Source organism: Oncorhynchus tshawytscha, linkage group LG06 (assembly GCF_018296145.1).
Source record: "Oncorhynchus tshawytscha isolate Ot180627B linkage group LG06, Otsh_v2.0, whole genome shotgun sequence".
Taxonomy (NCBI): Eukaryota; Metazoa; Chordata; class Actinopteri; order Salmoniformes; family Salmonidae; genus Oncorhynchus; species Oncorhynchus tshawytscha.
In genome coordinates, this window is record NC_056434.1 from 35,733,382 (window position 1) to 35,758,684 (window position 25,303).

Consider the following 25,303-nt stretch of genomic DNA (forward strand, 5'->3'; position numbering starts at 1 on the left):
TATTTATCATCATTAGTCATTTAGGTCAACATTGGATCATTCAGAGATCCTCACTGAACTTCTGGAGAGAGTTTGCTGCACTGAAAGTAAAGGGGCTGAATAATTTTGCACGCCCAATTTTTCAGTTTTTGACTTGTTAAATTTTTTTGAAATATCCAATAAATGTCGTTCCACTTCATGATTGTGTCCCACTTGTTGATTCTTCACAAAAAATACAGTTTTATATCTTTATGTTTGAAGCCTGAAATGTGGCAAAAGGTCGCAAAGTTCAAGGGGGCCGAATACTTTCGCAAGGCACTGTATGTGCTTAGCAAGTCACATAATCAGCTGATTGGACTGTGTGCAATAATAGTGGTTAAAATGTGTTTTTTTTGTACCCCACACATGCAGTTATCTGTAAGGTCCCTCAGTCGAGCAGTACATTTCAAACACAGATTCAACCATGAAGACCAGGGAGGTTTTCCAATGCCTCGCAAAGAAGGGCACCTATTGATAGATTGGGGATTGATCAACAACTTTGTAGTTATTCCACAATTCTAACCTAATTGACAGAGTGAAAAGGAAGCCCGTAAAGAATACAAATATTCCAAAACATGCATCCTGTTTGCAACAAGGCATTAAAGTAATACTGCAAAAAAATGTGGAAAGGAATTAACTTTTTGTCCTGAAAACAAAGTGTAATGATTGGGGCAAATCCATTACAACACATTACTGAGTACCACTCTCCATATTTTCAAGCATAGTGTTGGCTGCATCACGTTATGGGTATGCTTGTAATTGTTAAGGACTGAGGAGTTTTCAGGATAAAAAATAAATGGAATGAAGCTAAGCACAGGCAAAACAATCCAAGTGTGGAACGCTCTTAGAGACAGACTTACCCATAAAAACTCACAGCTGTAATCGCTGCCAAAGTTGCTTCCACAAAGTATTGTATGTACATTTTATATTTCTACTTATCTAAAAAATATATTTCTTTATTTCATTTTCAATACATTTGCAAAAACATGTTTTCACTGTCACCCATCAACCAATAGGTGCCCTTCTTTGCAAAAAAATCTAAATTGATTTCATTTTAAATTCAGGGTGTAACACAACAAAATGTGTAAAAAGTCAAGGGGCCTGAATACTTTCTGAAGCCACTGTACATCATTGGTACTGACTCGTGTGGTCCCACCCTGTCGAGCCTGAGCAGGGGATTTTAGGTTTCAAATGACTGAAGGAGCGGGAATAAATATATCGTTTTTTTCCCCGTTTTTTCATAGTTTGTGTGGAATAATGTTAATTTGATCTTTCCTGTAGACAGTGGAATTTACTTTTGTTTAGTGAATTTTTCACACCTGTTGGTGGCGACAATACACATTTTTGCGTGTAGTTCTCAAATAAACCCAAAGAAGAACAATCAACTCTGCCTTTCTGTGTTTAGAAGGCACCAATCCTCTCCTTGGCAAGGACCTAGTATGTGTAGATAGGTGAGAAAAAATAGAGTACATTTAATCCATTTTTAATTCAGGTATGAAAACCTTCTGAAGTTCGGAAAGTATTCAGACCCCTTGACTTTTTCTACATTTTGTTACCTTATAGCCTTATTCTAAAATGTATTAAATAAAAAATATCAGCAATCTATGCACAATCTACCCCAGCAATCTATCTACTAATCTACCTCAGCAATCTATGCACAATACCTCATAATGACAAAGATAATAGTTTTTTTGCAAATGTATTAAAAATTAAAAACTGAAATACCTTATTTACATAAGTATTCAGACCCTTTGCTATGAGAATCGAAATTGAGCTCAGGTGCATCCTTTTTCCATTGATCATCCTTGAGATGTTTTTACAACTTGATTGGATTACACCTGTGGTAAATTCAATTGATTGGACATTATTTGTAAAGGCACACACCTGTCTATATAAGGTCTCACAGTTGACAGTGCATGTTGGAGCAAAAACCAAGCCATGAGGTCGAAGGAATTGTCTCTAGAGCTCCAAGACAGGATTGTGTCGAGGCACAGATCTGAGGAAGGGTACCAAAAAATGTCTGCAGCATTGAAGATCCCCAAGAACACAGTGGCTTCCATCATTCTTAAATGGGAGAAAGTTGGAACCACCAAGACTCTTCCTAGAGCTGGCCACCCACCCAAACTGAGCAATTGGGGAAGAAGGGCCTTGTTCAGGAAGGTGACCAAGAACCCGATGGTCCTTCTGACAGAGCTCTAGAGTTCCTCTGTGGAGATGGGAGAACCTTCCAGAAGGACAACCATCTCTGCGGCACTCCACCAATCAGGCCTTTATGGTAGAATGGCCAGATGGAAGCCACTCCTCAGTAAAAGAAACATGACAGCCAACTTGGAATTTGCCAAAAGGCAGCTAAAGACAACTAAGACCCTGAGAAACACGATTCTCTGGTCTGATGAAACCAACATTGAAATCTTTGCCCTGAATGCCAAGCGTAACGTCTGGAGGCAACCTGCCACCATCCCTATGGAACATTTCTGGGATCATTTATTTCAGCTCATGAAACATGTTACGTTTATATTTTTGTTCAGTGTAGTTCAGCTGCAGAAACAATGATGTCAATCTTTCTAGAACACTTTTCAATTTGTGCAGTGCCATTTATCACCATTGCTATAAAAGCGACAAAGTCCACTTTCTTCAGCGTTGATTCTAACAGACTAGGCGGGTCTTGATACTCTCGTGCCACCCGAGGCCTAGAACCTCCTCCTTCCCGCTAATGACAGCAGTTCACTAGCTAGTTTAAAACTGGGCACTCCCCCGAATTCATCCTGCTTGTGGCTACATAAGCTACTACTATGTGTGAGCTATGGTCATTCGACTAAATGGCCTGAAATGTAGGCACCACTGCTTGCCAGTGATCATCAATGAATACTGCAACCTCACATAAACACTAAAGTTACAGTGCAAGTTAAGAGAACTACCGTAGCAGGTTAGGATAATTGAGGTGGCAGGTTAGGAGAATAAAATTAAGGTTAGGAAAGGGGTTAGCTTTGCTAAAATGTATAGCTGGTTTGGATAATTAACGTGGCAGGTTAGTAGAATGAGGTTAAAGTTTGGAAAAAGGTTAAGCTTAGCTAAAATGATACAGTTAAACAATAAACTTGTCTTGCATCCCAATCAGCCACGCAAAATGGTCTTGAGTGGCAAGAAATCTCCCCAATTAGATGATCCGCTTTCAATACACCCACTTCTGTTGACAAGCCCACTTTCATACACACTCCAAGAATGCAGATAGAACAATGAGCCAGATATTCCACCAGATGTATAAATTTGAAGCAACCGGTTAGCGGTTCCACTAACTACCAAATATGGTGATGAGAGGAATCCCAGTGGCAGGCAGTTGGGGAAGATGAAGCTGACATTCTGCAAATGTTCTTATCGATTAAACAGGTTTCTGTTTCCAAAAGTAGAAACGGAAACAAACAGAGTAGACTGTGTTTTGTATACTTCACCCTTTGCCAACGTTTTAAAAAATTGCGAGAAGGAGTGCAAGGGAATATTGCGTAATTGCATACGGGGTAGGCGTTCCATAAAGGAAATATGCAAATAAATGCTAGAACGCGCCAATAGGATCTCACTAGCTCGTGCTTGGCTCTGTCCACCTACTTCCACCTATCTGTCCACCTACGTCCACCTATCTTTGGCCAAATATTTGGCGCTGTCCCTGCCATACTATTGACCTACTGTCCTGTCCACTGCTGCTCCAGAAAAACACGAAGACCCGGTGTAAACCATTTGACGATGAAAAAGTAAGCATGACCACCCCCTTCAGGTGAAAATTAAATTTAGGCAGAGTTTTAGAATGCATAATGTTCCGTTATCTATATATCATGACACGTTCGTGATAATGTAGAAGAGAAAATCACACAAGACAACAATGACAAAACGGGACAAAACATACCAAGAATTTGAGTAGACATTCTACAGGGAACGTTCAATCGCTTTTGGTTCAAGGAACAGTGGACTTGAGGCCTCACTTTTATCATAAGGGCCTCTAGCCACTTCATAGGTCGCAGGCCAGGCCAACTGTCTCTCTAGGCTACGCCTAGCCCACGAATTCGTAGTTTTTTTTCAATATGGCCCATGCCGTGGTTGAGTTTGACACCACTGCTTTAGAAAGTTGGGTTGCCTCCAATGATTTATATATACATTAGAACAGGGGTTCCCAAACTTTTTAATTTGGGGTCCCCCTTCCAGCATTGGGGAACATCCCGTACCCCGCCTGCGCGCTCCACGTCTATATCTACGGGCACAAGCACTGTTCATGACACAAACTGTAAACAGCCCTCGTTGGTGGATAGAATTTTGAAGGTTTAATGTTTAATTCCTACAATAGTACACATTTTGTCATGGGCTGCAAAGAAAATGTTGCAACTGTGAAGCACATTTTCTTGCAATTCTATACCATGTCTAATTTGTATTAATTTGATATTTGAGTGACAAAAGAATTACAACAATATCTATGGGCGGAACAACAAATAAAAAAACGTTTGCTGACATGGGCTAGTTGATGACAAGTTATAAATAGCTCTCTAAGGTCTGCAATGACTAACATGACAAGAGGAACTGATGGTGCACTACCCAATTTAGAAATAGCGCCTTGTGCGTTCTCAGTGGTGCGTTCTCAAGTATGCGTACTTAGTCCCCTACTGTACTTCCTGTTCACTCATGACTGCGTGGCCAAGCACGACTCCAACACCATCATTAAGTTTGCTGACGACACAACAGTGATAAGCCTGATCACCAACAACAATGAGACAGCCTATAGGTAGGAGGTCAGAGACCTGGAAGTGTGGTGCCAGGACAATAACCTCTCCCTCAACGTGATCAAGACAAAGGAGCTGATCGTGGACTAGAGGAAAAGGAGGGCTGAGCACACCCCCATTCTCATCAAAAAGGCTATAGTGGATCAGGTTGAGAGCTTCAAGTTCCTTGGGGTCCACATCACCAACAAACTATCATAGTCCAAACACACCATGACAGTTGTGAAGAGAGCACCACAATGCCTATTTCCCCTTAGGAGACTGAAATGATTTGGCATGGGTCCTCAGATCCTCAAAAAGTTTGACAGCTGCACCATTGACAGCATCCTGAGTGGTTGCATCCCCGCCTGGTATGGCAACTGCTCGGAATCCCACAGCAAGGAGCTACAGGCCATCATTGTAAATAAGAATTTGTTCTTAACTGACTTGCCTAGTTAAATAAAAGGTTATATTAAAAATATATATTAAAAAATACAGAGGGTAGTGCGTGCGGCCCAGTACATCACTGGGGCCAAGCTTCCTGCCATCAGGACCTCTATACCAGACGGTGTCAGAGTAAGGCCCTAAAAATGGCAAAGTCTCCAGCCAACCTAGACTGTTCTCTCTGCTACCACATGGCAAGCAGTACCAGGAACGCCAAGTCTAGGTCCAAAAGGCATCTTAACAGCTTCTACCCCCAAGCCATAAGACTGCTGAACAGCTAATCAAATGGCTACCTGAACTATTTGCATTGACCCCGTCCCCATTTTTTTTACTCTTCTGCTACTCACTGTTTATTAACTATGCATAGTCACTTTACCCCTACCTACATGTACCGTACCAGTCAAAAGCTTGGACACACCACATTCAATGGGTTTTCTTTATTTTAAAATATTTTCTTTATTGTAGAATAATAGTGAAGACATCAACACTATGAAATACTACATAATTCAATATGTGTTAACCAAAAAAGTGTTAAACAAATCAAAAAATATTTTACATTTGAGATTCTTCAAAGTAGCCACCTTTGCCTTGATGACAGCTTTGCACGATCTTGGTATTCTCTCAACCAGCATCACCTGGAATGCTTTCCCAACAGACTTAAAGGAGTTCCCACATATGCTGAGCACTTGTTGACTGCTTTTCCTTCACTCTGCGATCCAACTCATCCAAAACCATCTCAATTGGGTTGAGTTCGGGTGATTGTGGATTCCAGGTCATCTGATGCATCACTCCACCACTCTCCTTCTTGGTCAAATAGCCCTTACACAGCCTGGAGGTGTGTTGGGTCATTGTCCTGTTGAAAAACAAATGATAGTCGCACTAAGCGCGAACCAGATGGGATGGAGTATCGCTGCAGAATGCTGTGGCAACCAAGCTGGTCAAGAGTGCCTTTAATTCTAAATAAATCACAGACCATCACACCCCCACACCATCACACCACGTCCTCCATGCTTCACGGTGGGAATCACACATGTGGAGATCATCCGTTCACCTACTCTGCGTCTCACAGAGAGACCGCCGTTGGAACCAAAAATCTCAAATTTGGACTCATCAGACCAAAGGACAGATTTCCACCGGTCTAATATCCATTACTCGTGTTTCTTGGCCCAAGCAAGTCTCTTCTTATTATTGGTGTCCTTTAGTAATTGTTTCTTTGCTACAATTTGACCATGAAGGCCCGATTCACGCAGTCTCCTCTGAACATTTGATGTTGAGATGTGTCTATTACTTGAACTCTGTGAAGCATTGATTTGGGCTGCAATTTCTTAGGCTGGTAACTGTAATGAACTTATCCTCTGCAGCAGAGGTAACTCTGAGTCTTCCTTTTCTGTTGCGGTCCTCATGAGAGCCAGTTTCATCATAGTGCTTGATGTTTTTTTTTGCGACTGCACTTGAAGAATTGTTCAAAGTTCTTGAAATTTTCTGCATTGACTGACCTTCATGTCTTAAAGTAATGATGGACTGTTGTTTCTCTTTGCTTATTTGAGCTGTTCTTGCCATTATATGGACTTGCTCTTTTACCAAATAGGGCTATCTTCTGTATATCACCCCTACCTTGTCACAACACAATTGGCTGGTTCGAACAAAGACCCAGAGTTACCTCTGCTGTAGAGGAACTCCTTCTTGATGTCATCAGACCAGAGACTCTTGTTTCTCATGGTCTTAGTCTTCAGGTGCCTTTTGGCAAATTCCAAGCGGGCTGTCATGTGCCTTATTACTGAGGAGTGGCTTCCGTCTGTCCACACTACCATAAAAGGCCTGATTGGTGGAGTGCTGCAGAGATGGTTGTTCTTCTGTTTCTCCCATCTCCACAGAGGAACTCTAGAGCTCTGTCAGAGTGACCATCGGGTTCTTGGTCACCTGCCTGAACAAGGCCATTGGTGGTTCCAAACATCTTCAATTTAAGAATGATGGAGGCCACTGTGTTTTGCTCTGACATGCACTGTTAACTGTGAGACCTTATATAGACAGGTGTGTGCCTTTCCAAATCATGTCCAATCAATTAAATTTACCACAGGTGGACTCCAATCAAGTTGTAAAAGCATCTTAAGGATGATCAATGGAAACAGGATGCACCTGTGCTCAATTTCGATTCTCAAAGCAAAGGGTCTGAATACTTATGTAAATAAGGTATTTCAGTTTTTTATTTTTAATACATTTGCAAAAATAAAAAAATAAAAATGTTTTTGCTTTGTCGTTATGGGGTATTGTGTATGGATTGCTAAGGATTTTTTATTTATTTAATCACCCTACCACTGAGTGAATTAGATTAAGCTGGCCCTGCTGCCCGTGTGGGCGGAGTTTGCACCGGGTGGACAAAAAAATAAACGCATCATGTAAAGTGTTGTTCCCATGTTTCATGAGCTGAAATAAAAGATCCCAGAAATGTTCTATATGCACGAAAAGCTTATTTCTCTCAAATTTTGTGCACACATTTGTTTAACTCCGTTAATGAGCATTTTTCCTTTGCCAAGATAATCCATTCACCTGACAGGTGTGGCATATCAATAAGCTGATTAAACAGCATGATCATTACACAGGTGCACCTTGTGCTGGGGACAATAAAAGGCCACTCTAAAATGTGTGGTTTTGTCACACAACGCAATGCCACAGATGTCTCAGGTTTTGAGGGAGTGTGCAATTGGCATGCTGACTGTAGGAATGTCCACCAGAGCTGTTGCCAATAATTTAATGTTAATTTATTTACCTTAAACCATCTCCAACGTCATTTTAGGAAATTTGGCAGTATGTCCAACCCGCCTCACAACCGCAAACCAGATGTATGGTGTCATGTGGGCAAGCAGTTTGCTGATGTCAATGTTGTGAACAGAGTGCCCCATGGTGGCGATGGGGTTATGGTATGGGCAGGCATAAGCTACGGACAACAAACACAATTGCACAGATATACCGTGACGAGATCTTGAGGCCCAATGCAAGGCCCATTTTTTAAGCTATTTGTGACCACAGATGTATATCTGTATTCCCAGTCATGTGAAATCCATAGATTAAGGCTTAATGTATTTATTTCAATTGACTGATTTCCTCATATGAACTGTAACTCAGTAAAATATTTGAAATTGTTTCATGTTACATTTATATTCTTGTTCAGAATATTTTATGGAAAATAGATATTAACAGTATTACCGTGCGGCTCAGATTACTGTTCGATTTAAGCTGGGAAGGCCTCCCTCACCGGTTTTGTCCCCTTACGTTACGGGCCATAGCCCGGTACAACACAGGCTAGCTCAGCAGAATCCCCTCAGTACCTCAGAATCAGTTGAGGCCACCCCCTCTATCTTATTGCCCTAACAAGCAGTTCATGAGGCAGTCCATCTGCCTGTTTGCCACGCTGTACTTGGGCACCCCAACGTACAGCTGCAGGGTCCGCTCCATGCCCAGCCCCTCACACCACCTATCTAGGACCATGCCCGAGAGATAGAGGGAGAGAGAGAAAGTTAGAGGAGAATGCCCAAACCGAGGAATTATGTCAGGTATCAAACATCTGACTCAATTTTTTTTTTTAAGGAAATTAATTCATTTTTACCATCCTCCTCTTGGATATTGCAACCCTAAAATTGGTTCTCAAACACTTTAGGCCTATCTGGTGAAACAGTTCTAGGCTACACAAAATAACAGACTTAGGTAAAAAGGCTAGTAAATTAATTGTAACGTAAACCGACTTTCTGTACATTATGGTATGTCGTCGGGAACACGCCTTTGGGATTAAAGCGTAGCGATGACAGTCGTGAACGCGCATCGCGGGCTTGACGTCACTGAAGCGCCCAGGCTCTCCAGAGCGAGAGCCGCTGGTTGTGTTGGCAAAAAATATGGGAAAATTAGATAGAGGTATGCTGAGGAAATAAGGGAAAATGTCCGTATATGTGCCGTTTTCCATTTGACGCAGGATACAACAAACTGACTTGACTGACCCCCATCAGACAGAGCTACAGCACGGTAGGCTAGTTCACTCTATAAGTGATTTTCGTCATCATTGTGTTCATTTCTAAGGATTCTGCTTGACCATATCATATTTATGAATATGTATGCATCAGAATATTATGACATTTTTGGAAAGTAAATAACGGCATTATTGTTAGTCTTTTTTAGGGGGGAGCAAATTTCTTTAAATGAAGGAAAACCCCAATGATGTTCAGCCCTACAGCAATGGAGGAGGAAAAGAATGGATATTTGAGAGGGTGCGATTGGGTGGCTCCTGTATTTAACGATTTTTTTTAAAAAGATGTTGTCCATTACTAAAGATTTTAGACGTCTTGCCATCCAAGTTGACAATCGTATTACCTTCAGACCATTTATCAGTTTTGTTAGCAGTTTATCTTGCATCCATGAGGTTTTTATTCCCCAATGTTTAAATGGCCAGCTCTTTCAGTCATAGCAAACGTAGCGAACAAGAAACAATGTAACACGCTACCGTGCGCGATATAGGCTAGTGCAAGATCCATCTACATTCAATTTCGGAACAGTGTTACATTGCAATAAAAAAAAAATCGATATTGCAGCAAAACGTTACATTGTAACGCTTGATAAGTCACATTAGCGTCATTTTTGCTCTTCGCTAGGCTGCCATTTGAAACTCCTACTAGCTATGGATACGTTTATGAGGAGTCTACAATCGAAATGGTCCGTGGTGTAATGTATCACGGATAAAGATAGTATTTGGATTTTCTTAGGGAATTCTGAACTATCGGTCGCATTTTTGGGCCCACAACTCGCAGTCATTGGATACAATTGAAAAGGGGCGCTCCTCCCTACATTAGCCAGGTGACGTGACACATACTGTACCATAACGTACCAGCGTCCCTACTTGAAATTCTATTTGACGCTGAACGTAAGGGGGGGGAATCGAAATTATCTATACAAAACGGTCTTTGCAGAGTCTACTATTGAACTGTAGGTGTAGCGGATTTCACATACGTATTGATACAACTGTACATTCATTCATAGTAGCAATAGGCCTACATTAACACCGCAATATGGGAATTATTCCCTAGTAGCCTTTATACATTGTCTAGTAGAAATAAAACATGTCAACTAACCTTTTCTTGTCGATACTTTCTTCGTTCTCTATTGGGAAGAAACGTATTTTACATGCCCGTATTCAGTTGCAGGTGGTTCTCAAAAATCTGAGAATATTCAGAAAGATAGTCAAATTCATATTTTTCCACAAAGTAAGGAGTTCCCTCCTTTAATCTGCAGGACATCTTACATTTCCCAAAATATTTTCAGGAACAAATCGGCGAGAAGTCAGAGCAAAACAGGAAAAATAACATACTTGCTTTATGAAACATAATACACAACATCCGGGACTAGCATTAGCCACTGTAGCATGGTGGGGGAAAAGGGTGTTTCATGAAGAAAGTATGCATATTTTCCCCGTTTCTTTTTGCCTTCTCTCCATTAAGTCGAATGAAGGCGAAAACCGACGCCTTTGCAGCCTGAATGGACAATGTTTTATGTACGAACCGGTCCACGGGGGATACGAGTGTATAGCTGGCTGCATACATTCCATTCGGATGGTAAGATGACATGACTCTATCGACATCGTTTCTATGTGACACAACCGGGGCCATGTGTAGAAGTAGATGACAGTGCAACCAAAACAAAAATCAACACAAATACAAGAGGGGCGCCATAAAGCTCAGGTGTGAGTGCTACGCCACTGCTCATTAATTAGTTCATTTATTTGCCACCTCTTAGATAGTTATCTCCAGTTCAGGGTTCCAGCTATATGTTTCCAGTTCAGGGTTCCAGCTATATGGTTTGCTAACTTTCCATCTAAGTGGCAAGCTTGCTAGATCAAGCGTCTTGGTTACAGCAAATACCTCTTGGATCAAGATCCCTGCTGCCTAAATTAGTTTTGTGTGCACTACTGGTAATACTGTATACCCTGGTATGGTAAAGGAATGGTATGAAACTCTGGATACCGCCCAACCCTATTTCTCACTCCATACAAAATGTGGATTTGACCATTTTTCATTATATTCTCTTGTTTTTGGAGAACCGCCTGCAACTGAGCACAGACATTTACAAGATGCATGCTTTGTTCTCAATTCGGTAGAAAAGTGTATCGGCTAAAACAGGTTCATTTGAAAAATTGCTTGAAACACTTTTTACTAGCCACGGTATAATGGCTACTATGGAAGAATTCCCATATCACTGTTTTAATGGATATCTACACCCAGTTGGTGGGCTGTCTATATGGGAATTTCTTACTGGACACGCTCAAAGCATCTGCCAAAATGCATTGGCCCTTTGAAAAACCTTAGAGCAGGTTTTATTGAAGATTATGCCCATGGTAGGTAGTCTGGTGTCCACTCTGGTTTCTCCTTTAGTCAGCTTGTCTTTGTTGTATTTGGAAAGGCAACAATGTAGTGTTGTTGAATGCAGAAACATGAGTATGACCTCTTCTGGAGTGTACGGTACAGACTCATCTAGAGTCTGTTTCTTCCTAGTTCCTGCCTACAAAGTTCTATTTTCTTGCCACTATAACCTCTGCTTGCTCTTTGGGGGTTACGGTCTGCATAGTTGTGACATTTGAGGCACTCATCCTACACGCTTGGTATAGGGACCCTGGAGTACTGTCGTGGCCAAAAGTTTTGAGAATGACACAAATATTAATTTTCACAGTCTGCTGCCTCAGTTTGTACGATGGCAATTTGCAAATACTCCAGAATGTTATGAAGAGTGATCAGATGAATTGCAATGAATTAATTCCCTATTTGCCATGCAAATGAACTGAATCCCAAAAGAACATTTCCACTAAATTTCAGCCATGCCACAAAAGGACCAGCTGACAACATGTCAGCGATTCTCTCGTTAACACAGGTGTGAGTGTTGACAAGGACAAGGCTGGAGATCAGTCTGTCATGCTGATTGAGTTCGAATAACAGACTGGAAACTTCAAAAGGAGGGTGGTGCTTGGAATCATTGTTCATCCTCTTGTCAAGCATGGTTACCTGCAAGGAAACACGTGCCGTCATCATTGCTTTGCACAAAAAGGGCTTCACAGGCAAGGATATTGCTGCCAGTAATATTGCACCTAAACCAACCATTTATAGGATCATCAAGATCTTCAAGGAGAGCGGTTCAATTGTTGTGAAGAAAGCTTCAGGGCGACCAAGAAAGTCCAGCAAGCTCCAGGACTGTCTCCTAAAGTTGATTCAGCTGCAGGATCGGGGCACCACCAGAACAGAGCTTGCTCAGGAATGGCAGCAGGCAGGTGTGAGTGCATCTGCACGCACAGTGAGGCGAAGACTTTTGGAGGATGGCCTGGTGTTAAGAAGGGCAGCAAAGAAGCCACTTCTCTCCAGGAAAAACATCAGGGAGATGCCATCCCATCTGGTTTGCGCTTCCTCCAACTGTCATTTTTTTTATCAACAGGACAATTGTGTGCCGCCCTATGGGACTCCCAATCACGGCCCGTTGTGATACAGCCTGGAATCTAACCAGGTTCTGTAGTGACGCTTCTAGCACTGAGATGCAGTGCCTTAGATCATTGCGCTACTAGGGAGTGAAGGAAAAGCAGCCAACAAGTGCTCCGCATATGTGGGAACTTCTTCAAGACTGTTGGAAAAGCATTCAAGGTGAAGTTGGTTGAGTGAATGCCAAGAGTGTGCAAAGCTGTCAAGGTGAAGGGTGGCTATTTTGAAGAATCTCAAACATAGAATTTGTTTTGTTTAACACTTTTTTTGGGGGGGTTACTACATGAATCCATATGTGTTATTTCATAGTTTTGATGTCTTCATTATTATTCTACAATGTAGAAAATATTTAAAAAAATAAATAAAGATAAACCCTTACGTGTGTCCAAATGAGTAGGTGTGATATTCAACGTGTTCCTCATCACATGCATCATGGCTAGATCGATATTACAGTAAAGCAACGATGGTATGCTTTTGCCTTTCGGTGTACGGACTTTCTCATTTAGCCAACTCTGTTCCTTCCAGATCAGTCTCCTGTGTATCGACCCTCTGAATGGTCGTTATCTAACTCCAAGAGCAGCTGTCACTCAGTCCCTTCTGAGATTGAGAGAGCACTCAGCTGTTTCACATGAAACAAGCGCTCACTTACTTCAGTTGAGTCCGTCACACACTAGACAAGGCTACATCTCCACGTTTTGGACACTGCACCTCTTCCCACCATCCAGCCGTCCACTCCTCTGCTTCAGCGAACATGTACGGCAGCGCCCGTTCCGTTGGCCGAGCGGATGCCAACCACAGCGTAGGAGGGAGAGACGCTGGGAGGGATGGGGGGAGCAGCCAGGGTTCTGGGCGCTCCCCTCGTCTCCCCCGCTCACCACGGATGGGTCACCGTCGCACAAACAGCACGGGGGGCAGCGGAGGATGTCCAGGCGGAGCGGGGGGTAAGACCCTCTCCATGGAGAACATCCAGTCCCTCAATGCAGCCTACGCCACCTCAGGACCCATGTACCTGAGCGACAACGAGGTCGCCATGTCCGACCGCGTTAACAAGAGCGGTCGGGAGATGACCACAATGGGGCGACAGAGGGTGACATACGGGTCAAGGGCGAGCGCAGGTGGGGGTGGAGGCGTGGCAGCCAGCACACCAAACATCGCCACGTCGGCCCCAGCCAACGCTGTGCTCCCTGGGGGAATGATGGCAGGTGACTCCCTGGCTTTTGGGGATCACCACATGGCCTCTACTGTGCCCCACTCCCTGAGACAAGCCCGGGATAACACCATACTGGACCTGCAGGCCCAGCTCAAAGAGGTCAGTAGCCCCAGTTGCAGCTATCTAATTTACTGATTTGCATATTTTAGTGAGACTGGAAGCTGTGATGTCATAAGGACATTTTGCAATGACATGTTTGACATGTACCGTATTTTGAGCAGCGCATCCAGTTTGACTTTTGCTTAGTGTCTGCCATTCCAAGGTTTGTGTGAGAATGTTTCGGTGCAGAGTGTGTGTGAGTGAAAGTCAGACGGTATGTTTGACTGACTGAGTCTCCTTGCCCTCAGGTTCTGCGTGAGAATGAGTTGCTGTGTCGTGAGGTGGAGGTGAAGGAGAGCAAGCTGAGTTCCTCCATGAACTCCATAAAGACCTTCTGGAGCCCTGAGCTGAAGAAGGAGAGAGCCCTAAGGAAGGACGAGGTGTCCAAGATCACTGTCTGGAAGGAACAATACCGCGTGGTGCAAGACGAGACACAGGTTAGTGTGGGTGATATTTTACATCCATGTAATTGTTAAAGAAAGAATTGGGGGCAATTTACTACCTCGAGCAAAGGGAAGGTTAGAGCCTATTGGCTGTGTGTGTGACAGGGGAGAGACGTAGGCTGTAACCTATCCTATAGCTATCGGCAGTGTGTGTCTGAGGGAGGATGTGTAGCTTTAGCAACATCAGCTAATCCTCTTATATGCAGCTATGTGCTCATGCTACAAACTGTAGATGAAAGAGGGGTGTTAGTTTAATGGCTGCATAAGTCTGTACACAACATCCCCCTTTTGTTAAAGGAATGGGAGGATGTAGTGAGCAGATATGAGAGGAAACCTGTGAAAAATGAGCTTCAGATTGAGCTAGGGGGATGTTACAACGCTACTGTACTGTACCTGCCATAGAGAGAAAATAAATCATGGAAACAGCAGAACAGCCTCTTGGGGATAAGACGTAGAGTAAATAGCAGGCTCTTGGGAAAAGCATATAAAAGCAAGCGTTTAGTCCCCCCCACCCCCCTGTGTGTGAGAGAGAGCGAGAGAGCAAGCTTTTAGTTTCCTCACATTGCTGTCTTATGTGGTGACAGCTCACAACTCGGCATACTGAAGACAAACTTGTTAATCAGAGACCAAGGGCTCTATTTTTGGCTGCTGCTACGGCGGTGCGAGTACCGAACACACGGTAGTTTGCATTTTCAGCATGTAAAAACTGGCCCCATGCGCCAGGTTCATGCCTAATATCAGCTCACTTGCGCTGAGGTGGGAGAGATGGCAATGTTTGAGGTGTGTCCTTGAAAACAAGCACAAAATGGAATTTAATGAGGTGCATATCGGGAGATTTAAGACCAATGAAAAGCAGGTAGGTCTTAGCAGTAACGCGGTTGGTAATGGCATGGATTTTGTGAGTGGAAGGGCAACCAACCTAGCCGTGACGCACAGTGCCCTTATGCTCATCGAACAAGAGAGGGGATGTGTTTTTTTGTAGGTAGCCTTGTGGTTAGAGCGTTGAAAGGTTGCTGGATCAAATCCCCGAGCTGACAAGGTAAAAATCTGTTGTTCTGCCCCTGAACAAGGCAGTTTACCCACTTCCCCAGTAGGCTGTCATTGTAAATAAGAATTTGTTCTATAAACTGACTTGCCTATTTAAATAAATAAAATAATAAACCAAGCATATAGCCTCCCCTCAATTAATGCTGCTTTCAAGCCTGAAAGGGTTTGACTCGTGAGAGTGCTTTGAAATTAATCTTAATCTCCAACGCTTTATTCAAATATCAAGTTTGGGAGCAGCAAAACAGTGAGCCAACATCCCCTTTTTATGTGTTGCGTAGGCCTACATTATTTTAGCCAGCTCTCATTTTGGGTGTGCGTAAACCACCTCCAAATAGGCTACATGTGTCCATATGCCCATCACCAAACGAGATATGAGATGATGCTGGTGCCCCTTGTGTTTAGAACTTCTTTTCCTCGAACAATTGCTTGTTTTCCATTTCACATGATTAAAAAGCATTCCCTCCATAGGCTACCCTCACCCTAGACCTATAGGCTGTAACAACACATGATTAAAAAGCATTCCCTCCATAGGCTACCCTCACCCTAGACCTATAGGCTGTAACAACACATGATTAAAAAGCATTCCCTCCGTAGGCTACCCTCACCCTAGACCTATAGGCTGTAACAACACATGATTAAAAAGCATTCCCTCCGTAGGCTACCCTCACCCTAGACCTATAGGCTGTAACAACACATGATTAAAAAGCATTCCCTCCATAGGCTACCCTCACCCTAGACCTATAGGCTGTAACAACACATGATTAAAAAGCATTCCCTCCGTAGGCTACCCTCACCCTAGACCTATAGGCTGTAACAACACATGATTAAAGAACATTCCCTCCATAGGCTACCCTCACCCTAGACCTATAGGCTGTAACAACACATGATTAAAGAACATTCCCTCCATAGGCTACCCTCACCCTAGACCTATAGGCTGTAACAACACATGATTAAAAAGCATTCCCTCCATAGGCTACCCTCACCCTAGACCTATAGGCTGTAACAACACATGATTAAAAAGCATTCCCTCCATAGGCTACCCTCACCCTAGACCTATAGGCTGTAACAACACATGATTAAAAAGCATTCCCTCCATAGGCTACCCTCACCCTAGACCTATAGGCTGTAACAACACATGATTAAAAAGCATTCCCTCCATAGGCTACCCTCACCCTAGACCTATAGGCTGTAACAACACATGATTAAAAAGCATTCCCTCCGTAGGCTACCCTCACCCTAGACCTATAGGCTGTAACAACACATGATTAAAAAGCATTCCCTCCGTAGGCTACCCTCACCCTAGACCTATAGGCTGTAACAACACATGATTAAAAAGCATTCCCTCCGTAGGCTACCCTCACCCTAGACCTATAGGCTGTAACAACACATGATTAAAAAGCATTCCCTCCGTAGGCTACCCTCACCCTAGACCTATAGGCTGTAACAACACATGATTAAAAAGCATTCCCTCCGTAGGCTACCCTCACCCTAGACCTATAGGCTGTAACAACACATGATTAAAAAGCATTCCCTCCGTAGGCTACCCTCACCCTAGACCTATAGGCTGTAACAACACATGATTAAAAAGCATTCCCTCCGTAGGCTACCCTCACCCTAGACCTATAGGCTGTAACAACACATGATTAAAAAGCATTCCCTCCGTAGGCTACCCTCACCCTAGACCTATAGGCTGTAACAACACATGATTAAAAAGCATTCCCTCCGTAGGCTACCCTCACCCTAGACCTATAGGCTGTAACAACACATGATTAAAAAGCATTCCCTCCGTAGGCTACCCTCACCCTAGACCTATAGGCTGTAACAACACATGATTAAAAAGCATTCCCTCCGTAGGCTACCCTCACCCTAGACCTATAGGCTGTAACAACACATGATTAAAAAGCATTCCCTCCGTAGGCTACCCTCACCCTAGACCTATAGGCTGTAACAACACATGATTAAAAAGCATTCCCTCCGTAGGCTACCCTCACCCTAGACTTATAGGCTGTAACAACACATGATTAAAGAACATTCCCTCCGTAGGCTACCCTCACCCTAGACCTATAGGCTGTAACAACACATGATTAAAAAGATTAAAATAGCATTCCCTCCATAGGCTACCCATCACCCTAGACCTATAGGCTGTAACAACACATGATTAAAAAGCATTCCCTCCATAGGCTACCCTCACCCTAGACCTATAGGCTGTAACAACACATGATTAAAAAGCATTCCCTCCGTAGGCTACCCTCACCCTAGACCTATAGGCTGTAACAACACATGATTAAAAAGCATTCCCTCCGTAGGCTACCCTCACCCTAGACCTATAGGCTGTAACAACACATGATTAAAAAGCATTCCCTCCGTAGGCTACCCTCACCCTAGACCTATAGGCTGTAACAACACATGATTAAAAAGCATTCCCTCCTAGACCTCATAGACCTATAGGCTGTAACAACACATGATTAAAAAGCATTCCCTCCGTAGGCTACCCTCACCCTAGACCTATAGGCTGTAACAACACATGATTAAAAAGCATTCCCTCCGTAGGCTACCCTCACCCTAGACCTATAGGCTGTAACAACACATGATTAAAAAGCATTCCCTCCGTAGGCTACCCTCACCCTAGACCTATAGGCTGTAACAACACATGATTAAAAAGCATTCCCTCCGTAGGCTACCCTCACCCTAGACCTATAGGCTGTAACAACACATGATTAAAAAGCATTCCCTCCGTAGGCTACCCTCACCCTACCCTAGACCTATAGGCTGTAACAACACATGATTAAAAAGCATTCCCTCCATAGGCTACCCTCACCCTAGACCTATAGGCTGTAACAACACATGATTAAAAAGCATTCCCTCCATAGGCTACCCTCACCCTAGACCTATAGGCTGTAACAACACATGATTAAAAAGCATTCCCTCCATAGGCTACCCTCACCCTAGACCTATAGGCTGTAACAACACATGATTAAAAAGCATTCCCTCCTCCCCTCACCCTAGACTTATAGGCTGTAACCCTTCCCTCCGTAGGCTACCCTCACCCTAGACCTATAGGCTGTAACAACACATGATTAAAAAGCATTCCCTCCATAGGCTACCCTCACCCTAGACCTATAGGCTGTAACAACACATGATTAAAAAGCATTCCCTCCATAGGCTACCCTCACCCTAGACCTATAGGCTGTAACAACACATGATTAAAAAGCATTCCCTCCATAGGCTACCCTCACCCTAGACCTATAGGCTGTAACAACACATGATTAAAAAGCATTCCCTCCATAGGCTACCCTCACCCTAGACCTATAGGCTGTAACAACACATGATTAAAAAGCATTCCCTCCATAGGCTACCCTCACCCTAGACCTATAGGCTGTAACAACACATGATTAAAAAGCATTCCCTCCGTAGGCTACCCTCACCCTAGACCTATAGGCTGTAACAACACATGATTAAAAAGCATTCCCTCCGTAGGCTACCCTCACCCTAGACTTATAGGCTGTAACAACACATGATTAAAGAACATTCCCTCCGTAGGCTACCCTCACCCTAGACTTATAGGCTGTAACAACACATGATTAAAAAGCATTCCCTCCGTAGGCTACCCTCACCCTAGACTTATAGGCTGTAACAAAGGCTGGTTCAACAGACGTCCGTCGTGTCTCTTTTATCCTGTTGGTTTTATGATATCATGGTTCTGACCCCAAGCTATTTAGAAATATTGTTGTAAAAAAAAAAGACTGATTTTGTTTTAATTTGATTAAAAAACAACTTATTAGAATGATTCACCGTCCTAGCTTTGTGATGAGATCGTCCAGCTCGCATGCAATGGAATTTAGGAACCGTCTGTTATTTCTGGTGTGAATGCCATCTGTAAGATGGCTCCATTATGTTTCTGAAACATATTTGGGAGCAGTATAACGGTTGATGTTCTCTTTATATTGGAGCTTTGTCCAGCTTCTGTGAAAAGTTTGATGTGTGTAAAACCTTCCATTGTCTGCATTGCCTTATATTATGCTCATGGGAACAATTTATGGTGCCTGTAACTATATTTATGTATAGCCTATTTTAAAACAAGTTTTGATTTAAATTTTATTCAAATTTTTCCCTCTTTTTAGGCCTTGTCAATAGTAAATTAAATCTTGCTTATTGACTATATTTGGCATGTTCTTGGCTCAGACATAATGCAATTTACAGTAGTCTTATCCCCTGATTCAGAGGGGTTGGGTTTATATTATGTATTTATTTATAGACACCCATTTTTTTCACCTCTTCCACACTGACTTTACGAATTCAAATGTACAATTCTTGTCTTTCATAATTTGGTCCGGTATACTTGGGATGTGTAGTGTTAGCATTTGTTGCTGACATGTCATCCCTAAGTTTGCTTATCTTGCCAATGAAAAAGTAATTAAATAGTTTGCAATATCAGTTGGTTTTGTGATGAATGAGCCATCTGATTCAATGAATGAAGGAGCCGAGTTGCCTTTTTTCCCAAAATTTCATTTAAGGTGCCCCAAAGCTTTTACTAGCATTCTTTATATAATTTATCTTTGTTTCATAGTGTAGTTTATTTTTATTTAGTTTAGTCACATGATTTCTTCATTTGGAGTACGTTTGCCAATCAGTTGGGCTGCCAGACTTAATTGCCATACCTTTTGCCTCATCCCTCTCAACCATACAATTTTTTTCTCATCAATCCAAGGGGATTTATCAGTTTTTACAGTCATTTTCTTAATGGGTGCGTGGTTATTAGTAACTGGAATAAGTAGTTTCATAAATGTGTCAAGTGCAGCGTCTGGTTGCTCCTCATTACACACCACAGACCAGCAAATATTCTTTACATCATCAACATATGAATCACTACAAAACTTCTTGTATGACCTCTTATACACTATATTAGGCCCAGCCTTTGGAACTTTGGTTTTCCTAGATATGGCTACTATATTGTGATCACTACATCCTATGGATTTGGATACTGCTTTCAAACAAATTTCTGCAGCATTAATAAAGATATGATCAATACATGTTGATGATTTAATGCCTGTGCTGTTTGTAACTACCCTGATAGGTTGACTGACAACCTGAACCAGGTTGCAGGCAATGATTACAGTTTGAATTTTTTTCCTGAGTGGGCAGCTTGATGATAGCCAGTCAATATTTAAATCACCCAGAAAATATACATCTCTGTTGATATCACATACATTATCAAACATTTCACCCACATTATCCAGATGCTGACTGTTAGCACTTGGTGGTCTATAGCAGCTTCCCACCAGAATGGGCTTTAGGTGAGGCAGATGAACCTGTAGGCATATTACTTCAACAGTATTTCACATGAGATCGTCTCTAAGCTTTACAGGAATGTGGTTCTGAATATAGACCGCAACACCCCCTCCGTTGGCGTTTGTCTTTTCGGTAGATGTTATAACCATGTATTTCTACCACTGTAACATCATAGGTATTATCTAAGTGAGTTTCAGAGATCGTCAGAATATGAATGTCATCTGTTACAAGCAAGTTATTGACTTCATGGACCTTGTTTCTTAGGCTACATATGTTAAAATGGGCTATTTTTTTAGTGCTTTTCTGGGTTGTTTGATTGTTTTTAACGCTTTACTGGGAAGCTTATCAGAGGTAGACTTACTCATGTTATTTACATTGGAGCTGATAGTGCAGGGTGAGCTGCATAAAGATGTCTTCCTACTATTGCACACCGCCTCAGTGCTAACAGTGTAACTCTGGTTTATAGGCTCATGATTAAATGCGGAAGACACATTTCAGTTGGACAACTGACCAGGTATCCCACTTTCCTTTCCCTATATTAGTAGGAAGGCTATGTTTTAAAAATATATTTCAATATTGAAGCCATTCAATTACCTAGAACAATGTGGACTGCAAACTTGTTCAACATATTATGCAAAGATGGGATAGGCCGACATTTTGTTTCTGTAGACTATTTAATAAACTAGGCTATAAAAGACTAACATTCGAATTGGAATTGATGACAACACGGTACAGAAGACTTCAAATACACAAGTTGAATCAACTGCATATTTAGCCAAGGAGCACATTCTGATTGGCTAGTGAGGGGTCAAGCCTCCAACTTATTTATTCATCAAAACTCCTACTTTAGCAGTCAATGGCATTTGATTCTTACCCCCTCCTGTCTCCTTGGGTTTGTGCCAAGTTCAATTCCACATCAGGTGCTTTAAACACAGCTACCCGCCTCTCTGTTTCTCCTGCTCTTCAGAGAGAGTGAGAGGAGACGCTGCCTCTGCGTTTAGGATAATGCCCAGCTCAGCACCCCATCACTGCGTGTGTATAATGTGTGGATGCTGGCAGGGGGATTTTCTGCACTCCAACCTTCTGTCATCGTGTGTGTGTGTGTTAACTAGCAATAGCAATCCTGGTTTAACAGGAGATTAACTGTATGAGAAATGGGGATCAATTCTGTTTCAGAACTAGTGTATTTAGGAAATCATCTATAATCCAGATGTCTGGAAAACATGGATGATTTTTCACTTCATGTTTTGGACTTCACTAATCAAATTAATGTATTTCCCCTCTGAACACTGGCATCCTGACATAAGGCATGTCTTTAATGATTAATGGCCTGATCTGGATAATTTGGTGTTTCTTTTCCTGCCCATTATGCCCTGCTGAGTCACACACACACACACACACTACGGGAGAGTGGCTGTGTGAGGGGGCTGACGGTTAGACGGACAGGGTAATTACCCAGATGCCTGTGCAGTCGGGGGCTGACAGTCTGAAAACAGCCATCTATAAATTAGAGCATTAGAAGCTAGTGAGGCTACTGTAGGGCTAATCAGCGGGTGCTCGAATTTAAAGATGGCTGTTTTCAGACTGTCAGCCCCCTCACACAGCCACTCTCCTGGTGTGTGTGTGCGTGCGTGTGCGTTGGTTGCAGCTCTTGTCATCCCAGTAGAAAATAGAAGACATTGATCCCCTTCATCCCCAGTGATAAGTGACTGCTATTAGTCTCAGAATGTGTGGCGAGCGCTGTAAAATGGCTGTCATCTTCCATCTCCTACAGTAGTACGACTGATACTCAGCTATTTTATATTGCCTGTTACTCACTAAACACCACTCGCCTCGCCACTCAGATACACCATTTGTCATGCCAGAAATGTTAAAAATGCTTAATTGGCTCATATTAAAGTGGATGTATAAGAGATTTGTGGTAAGATAGGGAATGAATACAAATGGGAGGGAGGGATAAATATATAAAAAGAGAGAGAGAGGGAGTGTCAGTGTTATGTTAGTGTTTATCGTACATTTGACCCATATATAGCATTGTACTGCAGTGTGTTGTGCTGCAGAGCTTTGCCTACTGTGTGTGTGTGTGTGTGTGTTGTGTGTGTTCTGTTTAGATCAGCTTGCTGTATCCAATCTCTTAAACGCCTCTCTGTTGTGTCTTCTCATGAGAGAGAGGAATGGAGCGAGGGATCAGTGAGTCAGACTTAGTCACTGGGTCTGGGAGGGGCGAGGAGGAGAGAGGATGAGGGAACGTGTGACAGAAACGGGAGGGTGAGGAGGGGAGCGCGAGGGAGCGAGGGATACAGACACGGACTTGTCTTTGTGCTGTTGTCTGAAACACCTCCCAGCTGAACCAAAGCAGAGAATAGAGCACAGCATTGTATTTCTGTCACATAGCTACTCTGTCAAAGAACTGTGGCAGTACAGGCTGCAAACAATGAATGCTGGCTGATTGTGCTTTTGCTCTTTGTATTTCACTACATGGGAACGCCAAAATGTCCTGATTGAGTAGGTGGTGTATTTGTTGCTGTACCCACCAATCCTTCTCTTCTCTCCCCTTTCCTCCCCTTTTTGATACATATAACTTCTCCCCTTATCTCTTGCTCTCTCTCTAGCACCTCCACATGACGGTCCAGGCCTTGCAGGATGAATTGAGGATCCAGAGAGACCTGAACCAGCTGCTCCAGCAGGACCCTGCCAGCCAGGGTCGCGAACTGGCCCTGAACTCTGAACCCACGGAGGAGAACTACCGGCGGCTTCATGGGGACCACGAGCGTCAGGCCAAGGAGCTGTTCCTGCTCAGAAAGACCCTGGAGGAGATGGAGCTGAGGATAGACACCCAGAAACAGACCCTGGGTGCCAGGGACGAGTCCATCAAGAAACTGCTGGAGATGCTGCAGAGCAAAGGTGGGTTACTGGGACACAAACAGCAACCCATAGTAGTCATTTTCCAATGTTAACGCATCTTCTAAATGACCATATTGTTGTATTCCAGGGCCGTCGGCTAAGGCCTCAGAGGAAGACCAGGAGAGAACCAGGAGACTGGCTGATGCTGAGATGCACAGACACCATCTAGAGTCCCTACTGGACCAGAGAGACAGGGAGACGACTGCTCTACGAGAGGTGAGGGACACTGGGAGAGATGAGGAGGAGAGAGGGGAGACGGAGGAAGGTAACACATAGAGGGGCTTTAGTTGGGACACAATACAAACCATTTGGGATTGAGTGTTGTGTAGTAGACAATGTGTATGAGCTGTGACAACCTTGTTCTCTTTAGGAGCTGCATCGTCGATACGAGGGAACCCCAGAGTCCACCAAAACCAAGGCTCTACAGACAGTCATCGACATGAAGGTACCTGTCTCTGTATGTGGCTGTGTCTGTCAGTGTGTTTGTCTGTGGCATAACCCCTTATCTCTCTGGTGTGTGTCAGGATGCTAAGATCAACTCTCTGGAGCGAGGTCTGAGGGACATGGAGGAGGAGGTGATGATGCTCAAGTCCAACGGCCTGCTGAGCTGTGAGGAGAGACAGGAGGATATGAAACAGATGGAGGTCTACCGCAGCCACACCAAGTTCATGAAGAACAAGGTTAGACCAGTTCCCATTGGTCTGAATTCAGTTGCCCTTGGTTCTGATAGGTCAGAATTCAGCTCAATATCAATCTGTTCTATAGTTGTTTGTGTTCTCATTATGTTCTCTTCATAGCCATGCACTCCTTCCTCTCCCTCTGCTCATCACCCACTACTTCTCTACCATTCCTCTTCTCCCCTCTCCTGCTCTTGTTTTCCCTCTTCCTCCACCTCTCTCTCTCTCAGATGGACCAAGTAAAGCAGGACATGTCCAGGAAGGACACAGAGCTGCTAGGTTTACAGACCAAGCTGGAGACTCTGACCAACCAGTTCTCTGATAGCAAACAGCACATCGAGGTCCTCAAGGAGTCGCTGACTGCTAAAGAACAACGAGCTGCCATCCTACAGACAGAGGTACACACACACACACACACGCACACACACACAGAGCCAGTATGCTGAGCGGTTCCCCTCTGCTGGCCAGGTGGATGCGTTGCGTCTGCGTCTGGAGGAGAAGGAGACCACGCTGAACAAGAAGAGTAAACAGATCCAGGAGATGTCTGAGGAGAAGGGCACGCTCAACGGAGAGATCCATGACCTCAAGGACATGCTGGAGGTCAAGGAGCGCAAGGTCAACGTCCTGCAGAAGAAGGTGGAGCTTGACTATATATCACGCTGTATAATGCAAAAGTCATACTACGTCCTGTTTAGTAAGCGTTTTGTGTATGTTTTTCGTCTAGCTCACCTAATTTTGTGTGTGTGTGTGTCCAGATTGAGAACCTGCAGGAACAGCTGAGAGACAAGGAGAAGCAGATGAGCAGCCTGAAGGAGAGAGTCAAGTCTCTACAGACAGACACCTCTAACACAGACACAGCTCTTAACACACTGGAGGAGTCCCTCGCTGAGAAGGTACACACACACTAGAGTCCTACATTGGTCAGTTTTTTGGA

The 25,303-nt window shown here is 43.3% G+C and overlaps 1 protein-coding gene across 4 annotated transcripts in view; it reads left to right on the forward strand.

Moving 5' to 3' along the window:
• Positions 1–9,011: 9,011 nt before the first annotated feature.
• LOC112252494 (ELKS/Rab6-interacting/CAST family member 1) overlaps positions 9,012–25,303 on the forward strand; it is a 32,605-nt gene continuing 16,313 nt past the window's right edge. For 2 of the 4 annotated variants that reach the window (XM_024423754.2, XM_024423756.2), the window contains exons 1-10: positions 9,013–9,215; positions 13,226–14,009; positions 14,258–14,446; positions 23,401–23,692; positions 23,781–23,908; positions 24,063–24,137; positions 24,217–24,372; positions 24,600–24,767; positions 24,838–25,005; positions 25,125–25,262. In XM_024423754.2, coding sequence (XP_024279522.1) covers positions 13,452–14,009; positions 14,258–14,446; positions 23,401–23,692; positions 23,781–23,908; positions 24,063–24,137; positions 24,217–24,372; positions 24,600–24,767; positions 24,838–25,005; positions 25,125–25,262 — 1,872 coding nt within the window. In that variant the 5' untranslated portion in view covers positions 9,013–9,215; positions 13,226–13,451. Of the gene's footprint in view, positions 9,216–10,578; positions 10,796–13,225; positions 14,010–14,257; positions 14,447–23,400; positions 23,693–23,780; positions 23,909–24,062; positions 24,138–24,216; positions 24,373–24,599; positions 24,768–24,837; positions 25,006–25,124; positions 25,263–25,303 lie in introns of those variants that run through there. The other 2 variants (XM_024423757.2, XM_024423755.2) reach the window with 2 other exon arrangements.